The sequence below is a fragment of the Orcinus orca genome, chromosome X (genome assembly GCF_937001465.1).
Source record: "Orcinus orca chromosome X, mOrcOrc1.1, whole genome shotgun sequence".
NCBI classification, from domain to species: Eukaryota; Metazoa; Chordata; class Mammalia; order Artiodactyla; family Delphinidae; genus Orcinus; species Orcinus orca.
In genome coordinates, this window is record NC_064580.1 from 28657460 (window position 1) to 28670739 (window position 13280).

The 13280-nt window shown below is 37.4% G+C and overlaps 1 protein-coding gene across 1 annotated transcript in view; it reads right to left on the reverse strand.

The window, feature by feature from the left end:
- Window positions 1–13280, reverse strand: part of DMD (dystrophin) — a 2251544-nt gene that overhangs the window by 533147 nt on the left and 1705117 nt on the right. The window contains exon 54 of the mRNA XM_049704774.1: window positions 6142–6296. Within this exon, the coding sequence (XP_049560731.1) occupies window positions 6142–6296 (155 nt within the window). The remainder of the gene's footprint in view (window positions 1–6141; window positions 6297–13280) is intronic.

Below are 13280 nucleotides of genomic sequence, written 5' to 3' on the forward strand. Positions count from 1 at the left end.
AAATAGGGCTCAATAATTTCTCTCCCTTTTCTTCTTTTTTTTTAAAGTGAAAAAGAGAAAGGACCTAGGAATAGAGAAGCAAGGAGTGATTTACAAGGGCTTCATGGCTGCCAAAGATGGAGAACACAAGTGATAACTGTTCAATTTCTCAACTATTAATTGTAATTATTAAAATTTGAAACATATTATTAGAGCGGACAGGAGAATACTGAGATATTATTTTAAGGATAGTGTATTTGCATGCATGTCCATGCATATGCACATACACATACATACATGTATACACATACATGCTAAGTCTTTCTTAGAACTTAGAGAGATTGTTCAGGTATCTGGGAGCTTTTGTGAGGAACTTCTATCCATGATGAACCCTCTGATACTAGGATCAGCCCCTCTACTTGATGAGTTTGCTCCTTGCTGATGAGTAGTTGGAGAAGCCCTCCTATAGCTACAGACAGACTATTCAGAGTTAATGCACATTTCTTGTTTAAAGAGTGGCCCTGGAATAGAAATAAGGAAATGAAATCTCATGACAGTGTCATCATAAAGTCATCAGCCAGATGGCAGTCCTTGAGATCTAATCCTTAGAGGCTTCTCACAATAATATGTAATATCACATCTAATACTATCTTATTCACCAATTCATATCTATTCACAGAGATTGAAGGGAAAGAAATGAACTTGCAGAAGCCCACATTTCTGGCTTTATATGTTAACACGGACTCTATAAGTCATACGATCAGGAAAACAAAATATTTTCCTACATAGGTCACAATGATGATCTATGTTCTGATATGAACTGCTAAACTACAGAGTTTACTTGAGAAGCAGTTTTTGCTTTTATTCATGAATGGTAGAGCAAGTCCTTTTAGGTGCACGTAGCTATTTATATTTATCTACATAAAATGGTAATTAAAGGTCCAATAAAAGCCAGTATAGAATTTGAAGATTCCTCTGACCTATTAATAAACTTAAATTGAACACTAAACTACAAAACAAAATTAGCTCACTTTCGTTTTTGATTATGTCTTGAAACCACAGCCTGCCAGTATACGATATCAAAGTAAAGTTCTTCCAAGTTACACTTCTTATATCTTGTTTAACATTCAAAATTTTAAAACTGAAGTAAAGATTTTATTGCTTTACATAGGCTTCCAAATGCACAAAATTTTTGCATATATTTATCTATATGATTGAAAGTTTCAGTGCAGGCAATATATCAGTGCTCAGTGGTAAAACCTGAACCATGAGAAATGATGTAATCAGAATGCTTTCAACAGTCTCCCCTACCTAAAAAGTCTTGGTTATAGATATATTTCAAAGACATGAGATACTTTTATTCCCCAAACCCAAATATCAATATTAATAATTTCTCCTTTAAAATTATGTTTATTAGGATTACCAGTAAGTGTTTATATTCTGTGATAGTTGTAGTTTTAGACACTTTAAATGGCAACTCTAGAAGATGGATAAATAGAAAAAATAGGGTAGAAACAAGGAAATAGAATAATGTGAACCACTTTGTAAAGGAAATACTTTTTATTTACAAAATTTGGCAAAATCTCGTTCTGAAGTAATAGAGTATGTAATTGTTATAAATGCATGCTAAACTGCTTAGGGGATCAATAAAATTTTCTGTGATGACGGAAATGTTCAGTTCTGGACTGTCCAATGGGGAAGCCACTCGTTACCTGTGGCTCTTGAGCATCTGAAAGGTGGCTGAGGAGCCGGAAGAAATGAATTTTAAATTTTATTTAATTGTACTACTTTAAATTTAAATGGCCATCTATGGCTAGTGGCTACCCTACTGAATAGCACAAATCTAGAGGAGGACGATGATGTTACTTCACTTCTGGGTTTAGCTGGACGAGACACTGGATAAAAACATCAAAATGCAGAAGATCACATAAAGAGTTTTCTTGTTCTTTACCTATTTAGCATAAGATCTATAAGAATATAAAATAAGAGAAGATGCAGCCAAGTAAAATACGGTTTAATCTGTGCGGGTGACACACACAGCACACACCGAATGTGAACTTCCCAGGTAAAGGTATCATTAGCCAATAGAGAACCCAGCTCTCCTCATGCCCTTTCACACTGACCAGAACCACCACCAAGCCCAAATGGCCCACTTTTATGACTACCCTACGTGAGAGTATACTGTGCATGAATATACAACCTACATGACTAGACCGTATTCACTCAGATTTGACTGGCTGTCTCTCCAGGGAGCTTCACGCTGTCCAGCTACAGCATGACGGTTTATCAGTTTCTTCTTTCCATACCCTTTGTGGCAGACATTCTCTATTGGCTGGCTCAACCCAAATTCCTAGATACTAGAGGTGGTTTTGTGGCATAGTTCTGACCCGAAAGTTCCTGAGAAAGCCACTGTTTTCCTGACACCAGCACTGCCCCTTCTGCTGCTGCTTCTTCCTGCTGGAATGCTTATGTTCTGAGGGAAATGCCAAGAAGAACAAGGAGACTTCAGGGCTGACATTGCTGCGCTATGGAGCCCATGTCACGACCTGCCCGACTCTGAACTTCTTATAAAGTGACAGGAACAGACCTCCATTAGGTAAGCTATTGAACTTGGGTTTTCTGTTACTTGAAACTGAAAGCAATCCTTTCAATTTTTCTTCTGTGTTGAGTTACTGGCACTCCAGAACACTTGTAGTTAGTTATTTTTTGTTTGTTCATTTACCTATTAAACATGTTTTGGGGGTAGATACTATGTGCCAAGCTAAGTGCTAAGTCATATGGTGAACAAGCAGCCAATGTGTATACCCCAATGTGTATACAGAGCAAACATTCTCATAAGAGACAAAGACCAACAGACACTTACATACAGTGTAGTGAGATAAGCACTATAACAGGGTGTAGGCTTTGGGGTTGGTAATCAGAGAAGGCTTCCTGGAGGAAATGGCATTTACACTGGGACCTGGATAATGAATAGAACTTAACCATGCAAAAAGGAAGGAATAATACATCTATCACGTCAGCACATAATAGAGAAGACAGAACATAGCTATGAGGAAATGAAAATAGCTCACTGTTACTTAATTATGGGGAGGGGAGATTGAGGGAGAGCAGAAACTTAGGCTGGAGTTTTAAGGAAAGGCCATAACGTGCAAGATCTTGAAGTCATTGAAAGGAGTGTGGACTGTCTTCAAATAATAACGGATAAGCCACCAAAGCCTTTAAAACTGGGTGGGGGGGAGGGGGAACTATATGAATATACTGTATTTAGAAAAATCATCCTGCGTTCTATGTAGAGAATGGGTAAGAAGCAGGAAGATGTAGTCATTTAAGCAAGACATGATAGTTGAAGAGTAGGGAGGAAGGGAAATAACTGGATTTGAAAGCTATTTAGGTAGTAAATAGCTTTGTGATAGCTTGGCCACTGGGATTGTATTCAATAGAAGGAAGAGTCAAGCATGAGTTTCCAATTTGGACAACTGAATGGGTTGTGGTAATGTTCATTGGAGAGGGATCATAGGAAGAGAAGTAGGTTGCATTTGGAGAAAGAGGTTGTAAGAGGACAAAGATGAGTTCAGCTTTGGGCCTATTAAATTTGAAGTTCCCGAGGGACATTAAAATGAAAAGAAATCAATAGGATATGCAGGTCTGAAATTCAACGATCACGCTCAGCTGCAAATGGTATAAATGGAGAGTCATCAGCAGACTGAAACTACACAAGTGGATGAATTTTCATAGAGTATATGTGAGAAAGAAACAGGGCAGAACTTTAGAGGCATGAATCGAATTCGCTTGGCAAATCACAGGTTCTCTATGGGCTAGCAAAAAATGTAATTTGGCTTTTAACTTTCTATTTTACTTTACCCATTGGAGAAATAACTATATACCTTCCTTAGGTGGTAGCTTTTTAGGGACCAAGTCAAAAAATATAAACTGGAAGCCCCTTCTCTGAGGAATCCAAAGACCTAACGAAAATGATCAGAAGAAATGAGAGGGCTGTTTGGAGACTCAAGGAGCATGAAAGAGTGGCATAGAAGGGATAGACCTCTCTTGAAGCCCCAGTTTTGTAAAATGTCTCCTTCTTGGCTTACATTCCCTAAACTCACCAAATTAATCTCTGATCTTAATTTGCGTACCCATAGAGGCCTCTCTTTGAGAAGCAGGTATTTCCCAGTGAGATCTTAACTACTGACTCTCTGATACCAATCGATTACATATGAATAAGTCTCCCTGAGCCTAATCTGCCCTCATTTAACTGAACAAACAGCAGATCTGTATTTGGAGCAGAAAGTACAAACCTTGCCAATAAGAGGAGGCAGTAACTTGGAGAATTTTTTTTTTATCAGTTCCCTATTCAACCGGGGTTCTATTGATAGGGCCCCAAATATAACTCCCCAACTTCAGGTTGAGTCCTCTCTTCCATGGCCATCTGAACACCCACTGTCTGGAATTTAGGGCTAGAGCTGCTCTATTCCCCCAGGATGACCGGCTCAAATCCACTTTCACAGGAGTTTATACTCTTCAATCTTTAACTCAGTTTCAAGATTAACTTGATCTCTCAATTGCCGTGTATTAATAGTTCCTTACTCCTAAGAGTTTCTGCTTAGTTCAAAACCTGTTTTTGTTTTCTTTAATGGTGGCCTTTTTTTCTTAATAAAGGCCACCTACCTGACTTCAGTAAGTCATGTTATCTTCTGGAACTCATCTACCTTTCACTGGGATCTTCCTTACCACCATACAGGTGCTATTTTTGCCTCTGTTTTCTGACAGAGCTAAAAATGAGTACCCAATAATCCTTGACCTACCATAGCATGAACAAGGTAACTATAAATTATGTTGAGTCATCATTCAACAAATATTTACCCTGCAGCATTATTTACAATAGCCAAGATATGGAAGCAACCTAAGCGTCCATCGATAGATGAATGGATAAAGAGGATGTGATGGAATACTACTCAGGTATAAAAAATTGGGATCTTGCCATTTCTGACAACATGGAGGGATCTAGAAGGTATTATGCTAAGTGAATAAGTCAGACAGAGAAAGATAAATACTGTATGATGTCACTTATATGTGGAATCTAAAAAAACAAAACAAACAAAACAAAATGAAAACAGACTCATATAGACAGAGAACAAATGGGTGGTTGCCAGATGGAAGGAGGGGGAAAAAGGGAGAAATAGGTGAAGGGGATTAAGAGGTACAAATCTCCAGTTATAAAATAAATAAGCAATGGGGCTGTAATATACAGCATGAGGAATATGGTCAATAACATTGTAATAACTTTGTATGGGGACAGATGGTTACTAGACTTATTATAGTGATCATTTCATAATAAGTGCAAATGTCAAATAACTATGTAGTATACCTGAAACTAACATAATATTGTACATCAGCTACATTTCAGTTAAAAAAACACAAATATTTACCAGCTCCCTACTATATCACCTGGTTCAGGATGTGTCAAATAAGAAAGATAGCCTCTGTCCTCAGGGAGTTTAGACTAATGTGAAGGACAAACATTAAACAATTAGTTACATAATTCATGTATTTGTTTATAATTTTGTTTATAATTAGGATAAATGCTAATGAAAGAACAGCACAAGGGGTTAAGAGTGAAAAATAAGGAGTCAGGACTTAGTTCGAGGAGATGGTGTCTCTAAGAGCTGTTGATTTCCGTAGATATATAATGGGAAATGAAGTTATGAGTCATGTTACACTACACAAATTTTCCCATTGGGTGTGTGGAGGGAGATACAATGACGGCACCAGAGACAGCTATAACTCCATCATGAAGCCCAAAGTGACTTCCCTGTCAGACTAAAGATGGGGCAGTTTGTGGCATGACGGAATAGAACAATATTTCTTTGGATAGAGTTCTCAAAGCAGACTAATAAATGGCCCTTTTAGCTACAAATCAATCTTTTGTTTTTGTCTAATTGCCTAGTTACGTCACTACCTTTCTGACTGTGGGCAACTTCGGGTCCCTCATCTTTAAAATAAGTGGACTTAGGCAAGACTGTGAGTTTGGTTGGCATTTGTCATCTTGGATCCTCCCAAAGCCCTGGTTTAGCAGGATGGGAAAACAAATCTGCATTATCCACCCAGTGTCACTACCCTATCATTAGAATCAGCAAATAGTTTTAGAAATAATATAGTTCATACCTTTTATGAATGCTTGCCCAAGAGGCATTGATGTTCTCTGTTATCATGTGTACTTTTCTGGTATCATCTGCAGAATAATCCCGAAGAAGTTTCAGTGCCAAGTCATTTGCCACATCTACATTTATCTGCCACTGGCGGAGGTCTTTGGCCAACTGCTATAGATATACATGGGAAAGAGAACGAATGTCAGTTTTCTCTGAAATCTCTAGTTGCACTTTCTTAAAATGCTTCATAAACAGCTTCTGAATCCTCGGGTCAGAGCATGTCTACACGGTTGCTTTTAACCTACCGTGTGTAGTTCACTCAAACATGATAGTATAAGCTAACCCATTTTTCATGACAAAACTTTTCAAATCCAGCTTCTTGAGCAATAATCAGTATCAGGTATCTCAATTTAGTAGCAATTAATTGGAAACAAACTTGGCTTAATTGTTTTTATCATGGGAGAGAACAAACTATATAAATAAGCTCTCAAATAATTGTTGAGTATGTGACATATACCAAAATTTGAACAGAAAAAAATATCGCATGTTAGTTCTTTTCCTCGTCATTAACTTGTTGAATTGTTTATGTAATTAGTGCCATCTACTGGCATTCAACTAAAGCTGCATACGGAAAATATTAGGCATCAAAAAAAAACCAGTGCTGTTATTCTAGTTATGAACTTATTTAAAGGATCAGTTTATTCATAATACTTAAAAAATATCCTACTTTAAAATCAGAATAAAATTTTAAATATAAGAATTTTGCTAAACCAAATGACGTATGTTTTCTTCTTTTTTTATCTTTAACAATTGAGTATTATCAAACCATGTATTGCATCACTTGAAATATCATATATCAAGAAAGAAATAAACCAATGATAGGTTTATCTGGATGTATATTAACCCCAAGTTTCTATTAAACATTGCTTCAAGTGCATGGAAGAGGCTTCCAAGCATTACGGTATTAGTAAATTACAAACATAGTTATATCAAATCCAATATAGTGGGTTAAATGGACAAAGGAATAGTAACAAGCAATTCAAACAAGAGAAAGAATAAAAAGTTTTTAAAGAAAAGGAAAAAAATCAACTTTCAAAACATGAAAAAATAAGAGTATTACAATTTGACACCAATTAAGTTTAAAAAAATAAAATCCAAAGCTGGATAGACTGTAGCCAAACTAGTGCATTCATATACTACTGATGGGAGCAGCATCTATTAGGACAGTTTGGCAATATATATCAAGTGACATACAAACGCTTATTCCCATTGACCCAGTAATCTAATTTTAGTATTTTCTCCCAGTAAAATATTTAAAAGAAAAGACGTACATTATAGGAATAAAGATCTTCATTAATAAGATAGTAAAAAAATGAGAAACAATTTCAATGTTTAATGAGAGGACATTAAAATAAGGCAATACATCAACCCAATGGTCTAATATGCAGTAAATGTGCACAGAAATCACAAGTTAAAAAAAAGAAAAGAACACAATTTCTACCTTCACTGTATTTCTTAAATCTGTAAGAGTACATTGACATAAATTGGAAGGGTAAAAGAGAAAATTGAAACTAATTGATGTTTCTGAAAAGAGTACTCATTTTTCTTTTAATATTTGTTCTTTTATGTTAATATGATTTATGGTAATAAAAATCAAACACTCGTACTTTTCAACATAGTTTCAGTATATATGAGTACACTCCTGTTCCCTGAAAATCTATAATCAGTTATAATCTGGCATTTCTCAGTTAATTAGAACATCCTACTCTAGAATCAAACGAAATAATTGCATTTATTGCATATAGCAAATAGACCCAGATAACAGAGCTAGTAGGAAGCAGCTAAAGCCAGTATCACTAACTTTTGCTATAAAAATAAAAAGAGAGACAATTTTTAAAGGCACACAGTATACTCGCTGTACTACAAAGCAATTACAATTTAACCTTGTGGAATTCCTGCCTTTTCTTATATACACCTTTTACCAAGCCCTGCAGTTCTTATTTTCCACTTTTTATATCCTCACACTGTCCAAAAGCCCTCCTGAGGTGAAACACACACACCAAAGTCTTTCCCTTTCTAGAAATTTCCTACAGTACAAAATTACATCTTCTTCCCTTTCCCTCTTCACTGAAGCCACTTTTAACCTATAGTGTTAAAAAGTAATGTATACTAAGATATGAAAGACCAATTGGTCCTTATTATCCAGAAGATGGTATTTGCATTTTAAAAGAAGAGCTTATTATCTATCATCTATTAAATCTCTAATTGGCAGCATAAGACTCTACAAAACTGACACCAATAACTTAGTTACCTTTTAGTTAGGCAATTCCTTTTTAAGAAAAATGCAACTGCTAAAGAAATACCTATTATGAACCAACATGAGAGCATATATGTATAGATTTAGCAATATAAAATGTTAATTAAAATTTTAATAAATATAATTAAAATCATTTATCTAAGAAAAGACAAATGATCTTGGAAGTCAACCCTCACTCATGGGTTGTTACTTGAAAAGTCTAGATATAAGAGGATACACTCTTTGGTTCTAATCTATAGATCATAAAAAATACCTAAAAGTAGAAGCTGAAAAGTATGCTAGGATTTTCCAAAATCTTGAAGGACATAGCAGGTTAAAGTTTAATTAGACACTTCATAGTAAAAAGGTAGTAAAGGAGTAAGGCTTGACTTCAAACCAGAGTTTTCTGGTATACTTTAATGCTTGAAAGGCAAAAATACGCAAGCCATATATTTTTCTTCAAATTTGTATTCACACTGAAATTTAAATTTTTATACCTAAGGAAATCTTGGCTGAATGCTATCCTTCACTGCATACAGCTCAGATTTTGCTGTGATGTAGGATTAAAAAGAAAAAAATCCCACTGACCTTGACTAACATTGACAGGGCTAAGGCCCTTATCTGAACTCAAAGGTTCTCAACCGCAGCACCCCTTTCTCCCTTCTTAAAGACATTCACCAGAACAGACTGGTTTCCCTTCCTCCTAAGGTAATAATATGTTGACCACCTTGGGCTTTAACCAAGTGTCATTCACAGCAGGAACGTTGACCTTGACCAGCTCTGCCTACTACTGTGAAATTTACTACTGGGACAACTCCAGACCACAGAAGAATTTTAAATTCAAAAATACAATAGAATTCACACACACTCTTTTTAGTTCTGAATTCCATTTACAACTGTATACTCTACAGGGAATTGTGTAGTGATCATGGTGTGTGAAGAAATTTAAAATATTGTGAGCACTAGCCTATAAAAAAAAGATGATTTTGTGGGTGTATATATATATGTGTGTATGTGTTTTTTATGAAGAATATAAAATGCTCAATCCCCAAGAGATTGTGTCCCCAACCAGGAAAGAAATATTTCATATTCAAACCTCATATGATGCTGCTACAATATGTGCTTGGTAGTTATACACAGTATTTAAGGCAGAAAAAATGATTATGGACTATGGGACAACCTGAATTCATTTCAAGAATTTTCAGTATTAAAATTTTTAAATTTCAGTGTTTGCCTTTTCTTTTTTCTTTGTAAGAATTCTTTTTAGGAATATTGACCCAATACAAGGGAAAACAAGGGAGGAAGAGAAAGAGTATTGGAGAGTCTGGGCAACAGAATGAGCCTGCTGGATTTGAATCCTGACTTGATCACTTACTAGTTATGTGACAAATGGGAAAGTTATTTATGCTCTCTATGCCTCAGTTTCCCCCTTTATTAAATGGGTATATTAACAGTATTTACCTTGAAAGATTATTATGAGGATTAATTTATAAAATGCAGGGAAAACACTTAGAGTGGTGCCTGGCATACCCAAAGCATTAAATAAGTATTGGTTAGAATCACCATCATTACTACTACTACTACTACTACTACTACTACTACTACTACTACTACTACTACTACCACCACCACCACCACCACCACCACCACCACCACCACCACCACCACCACCACCACCACCACCACCACCACCACCACCACCACCACCACCACCACCACTACTACTACTACGATTACTACTACTGCTGCTGCTGCTAGTTTTAAAAAAATATTTATTTATTTATTTGGTTGCGCTGGGTCTTAGTTAGTTGTGGCATGTGGGATCTAGTTCCCAGACCAGGAATCGAACCTGGGCCCCCTGCACTGGGAGCATGGAGCCTTAGCCACCGGACCACCAGGGAAGTCCTCTACTGCTGCTATTTTTAAATGAACCATGCTACAGCCACCACAGGGTGAGCCTCTACTGAATGAAAGAAAGGGACCCACTGTTTTATAAACATTGTCTATAACGCTGCACCTCTAAAAGTCTCCCTTTAATTTAGAAGATAAATGTGAGTATGTAGACCTACAATTAAAATTTTAAAGTTGAGTATTGTTTAAGTTTTCTTATAAAATGTGTTTTGAGATATTCACCTACAAGTGAAATTCAGGTTTGTTTCAGGTGAACTCGATTTAAAAAAATTTAATGGCCCTGACTCAAAGGAGCATCATAAAAAGCAATGCAGAGTAATGAAGAGGCATCTTCCCAGGAAGGCTTGATTGGCCATTGTCTTGCAGTTTGATCTTAAAGTCATTAACCTTTGAGTTCCAGTTTTGTTGTCTGTAAAATAGGATGGGATTACTCAGGCTGCTTATTATGCCTCACCTTTGTTATGAGGTCAAAATCAAAATCAAAATCAAAATCAAATTGCTTGTGTGAAATACAATTCATATTTTATGAAAAGACAATAAAACTTTAAATATAAAAATTCTTCTCTGCCCTTTGGCCATGTCTCTGCCTGCACTGTACACTGTGTATCTGCGTTATGCATCGACCAAACCTCCCCTGTCTGTAGGAATACCTGCTCAACCATAACAAGCAGCATTCTCCCAGCATCAACAAAACAACTCCTTAAAAGATAACATTCCTTCCTTTTTTTTTTAACATTCCTTCTTGATCTTGGAAGGGGTCATGTGACCCACCACAATTATGCTTAGATCTGGATTATATAAGTGGTCAATAATACGTCATTTGATGTATAGCCCTCTGTCTCAAAAAACTTATATAACTGTGCCTTGACTTCTGACAAGTGGAACAGTTCTCAGAGCTTTCTGAGATGCTCTTCCCAGGTCATAATCTTCAAATTTGGCTCAAATAAAAATTTCCATTTCTTTCTTAGGTCGACTGATTAATTTGTCGTTGACACTTGGAAATTTATAAAACAGGATCCTAATATATTTACAGATAAAAAGTTCTACATACTGGGTTTTCTCCTTTTGCCTTAGATACTGTGTTTGTATACATGAACTAAGAGATTCATTTAAAAAAATCAGCTCTGTGAGCTAACAGCTAAGAGCTTATTAGCTCTTAGACCCATTCTCTGCCCCTCTCCTACTCTGCTCAGTATTGCAGATGGACTAACCACTTTAGGGGATCAGCAAATCCCAGGATTTCTTGCTAGCTGGCTTCTAGATGGTTAGGCCAGTGAGAGAGCCAGAGGAAGGCTGAAACTAGAGTATATCTCTCCCTCTCTCTATGTGGGCAGTATCTTCTTTGTGTCTCCATTTCTCACTGGACAGACCCTCTCTCTGTAGTTTCAGTACCTGCTGTGCAGCCCACACAGTGGTCAAGTTAGCACCAGATGGCTCTGGCTTCTGGGCTTTGGTGACACGTGTTGTCTCTCCAACCCTCGAAGTGGTAACAGCTTCCCGATGTCACTAAACTCTGAGTTGCCTATCTCCTGTTGGACTTCTCAGCTCCTTCATTAGCCATGGAACCAGTCCTCTGTATTTAAATTCCCTCTGCTTGAAACATTTTGTGTGGTTTCTAAACTGCACCCTGATGATACAAACTGGAAGAAATCTCACAGCAAATGACCCTCCCTATAATTACACAGGGGCAATTTAACATCAAGCATAAATTTCATGACATATCAGATTTCACATCTTGCATCCTTCTCTCCAGCCTCAGAGCAAGAGGTGACTCTTGTGCTCAAGGACACTCCCTCGCCCTCGCCCTCCCCCTCCATGTACTCCCTTCTCTGTGTCTTTTCAACCTCTTGCCTCTCTGCAAGGTCTTTCTCTACAACTTTCAAACATGAGTCTCTCACCCATCTTTAAACAACAACAAAACCTGCATCGTTTTCTTTCCTTTCACAGTTAAGCTCCTCAGAAGGCAAATACTCACTCATTGCCTCAACTTGATGACGTTCCTGCCACTTTATAATTCATCAAAATCAGGCTTCTGCCATCACCACCTCACTAAAACTATTCTGAAAGAAGTCACTCTGGCAAATCGGATTATTGACCTCAATTCTTTACCCCACCTTGTATCCATGCCCTTTGCTATGTAACTTTGAGTTTCCTGCTACAAAGGGCAGTTTACTTCCCTGCCCTTGACAATGAGCTTGGCCATATGACTTGTTTTGCCTAATTCTAGCGAGATGTTAATAGAAGTGACACAAGCAGAGGCTTCAAAACATGCTTCTGCAGTGGGGCTGGCCCTTTGGCACTTCTGCCATTATCATGAGACAAACGTGTCCTGGGCTAGCCTGCTCATCCTTGGAGAAGGATGAGTGACGTGTGGACGAGAGCTACCCCAATCAACCTGCAGTGTGAAGCAGTGCCACCCCAGACGAGCTGCAAACTCACGAAGAAAGAAATGCTTATTATTGTTTGCCACTGGCGTTTTGAAGATGCTTGTCATGCAGCACTTTTGTGAAAATATTTAACTGTTTCAGTCACCAATGGTCACTGTCTGTGGAAAGTTTTAGGTTCTCATTTACTTGATTTGTACGCAGCAACTGGTGCTATTGACTGCTCTGTTCTTGAGGCTCTATCTTTCCTTGGTCCCCTCTCTTTGGGTGTCCTCTATATACTCTTAAGCTTCAAGTGTTTCTTTTTCTGCCTGTCCCTTAAATGTTGGTGTTCCCCAAGGTTCTGTCCCTCGCTCAACCTTCTCCTTCTGCAGTGCAAGTGGATCCTCAACTGGAAGAAGAGGCAGGGAGCACATCCATATAGAAGTTGTACCATAATTTTCCCTTATATCCAAATATTCTACCTCCATTGCCACTGCCTTAACTTAAGCCCTCATCGACTCTTACTTGGACTCTGCAATAACCTTTTTATTGGCTCCTTCCCTCTACTCTAGACCTTCCATC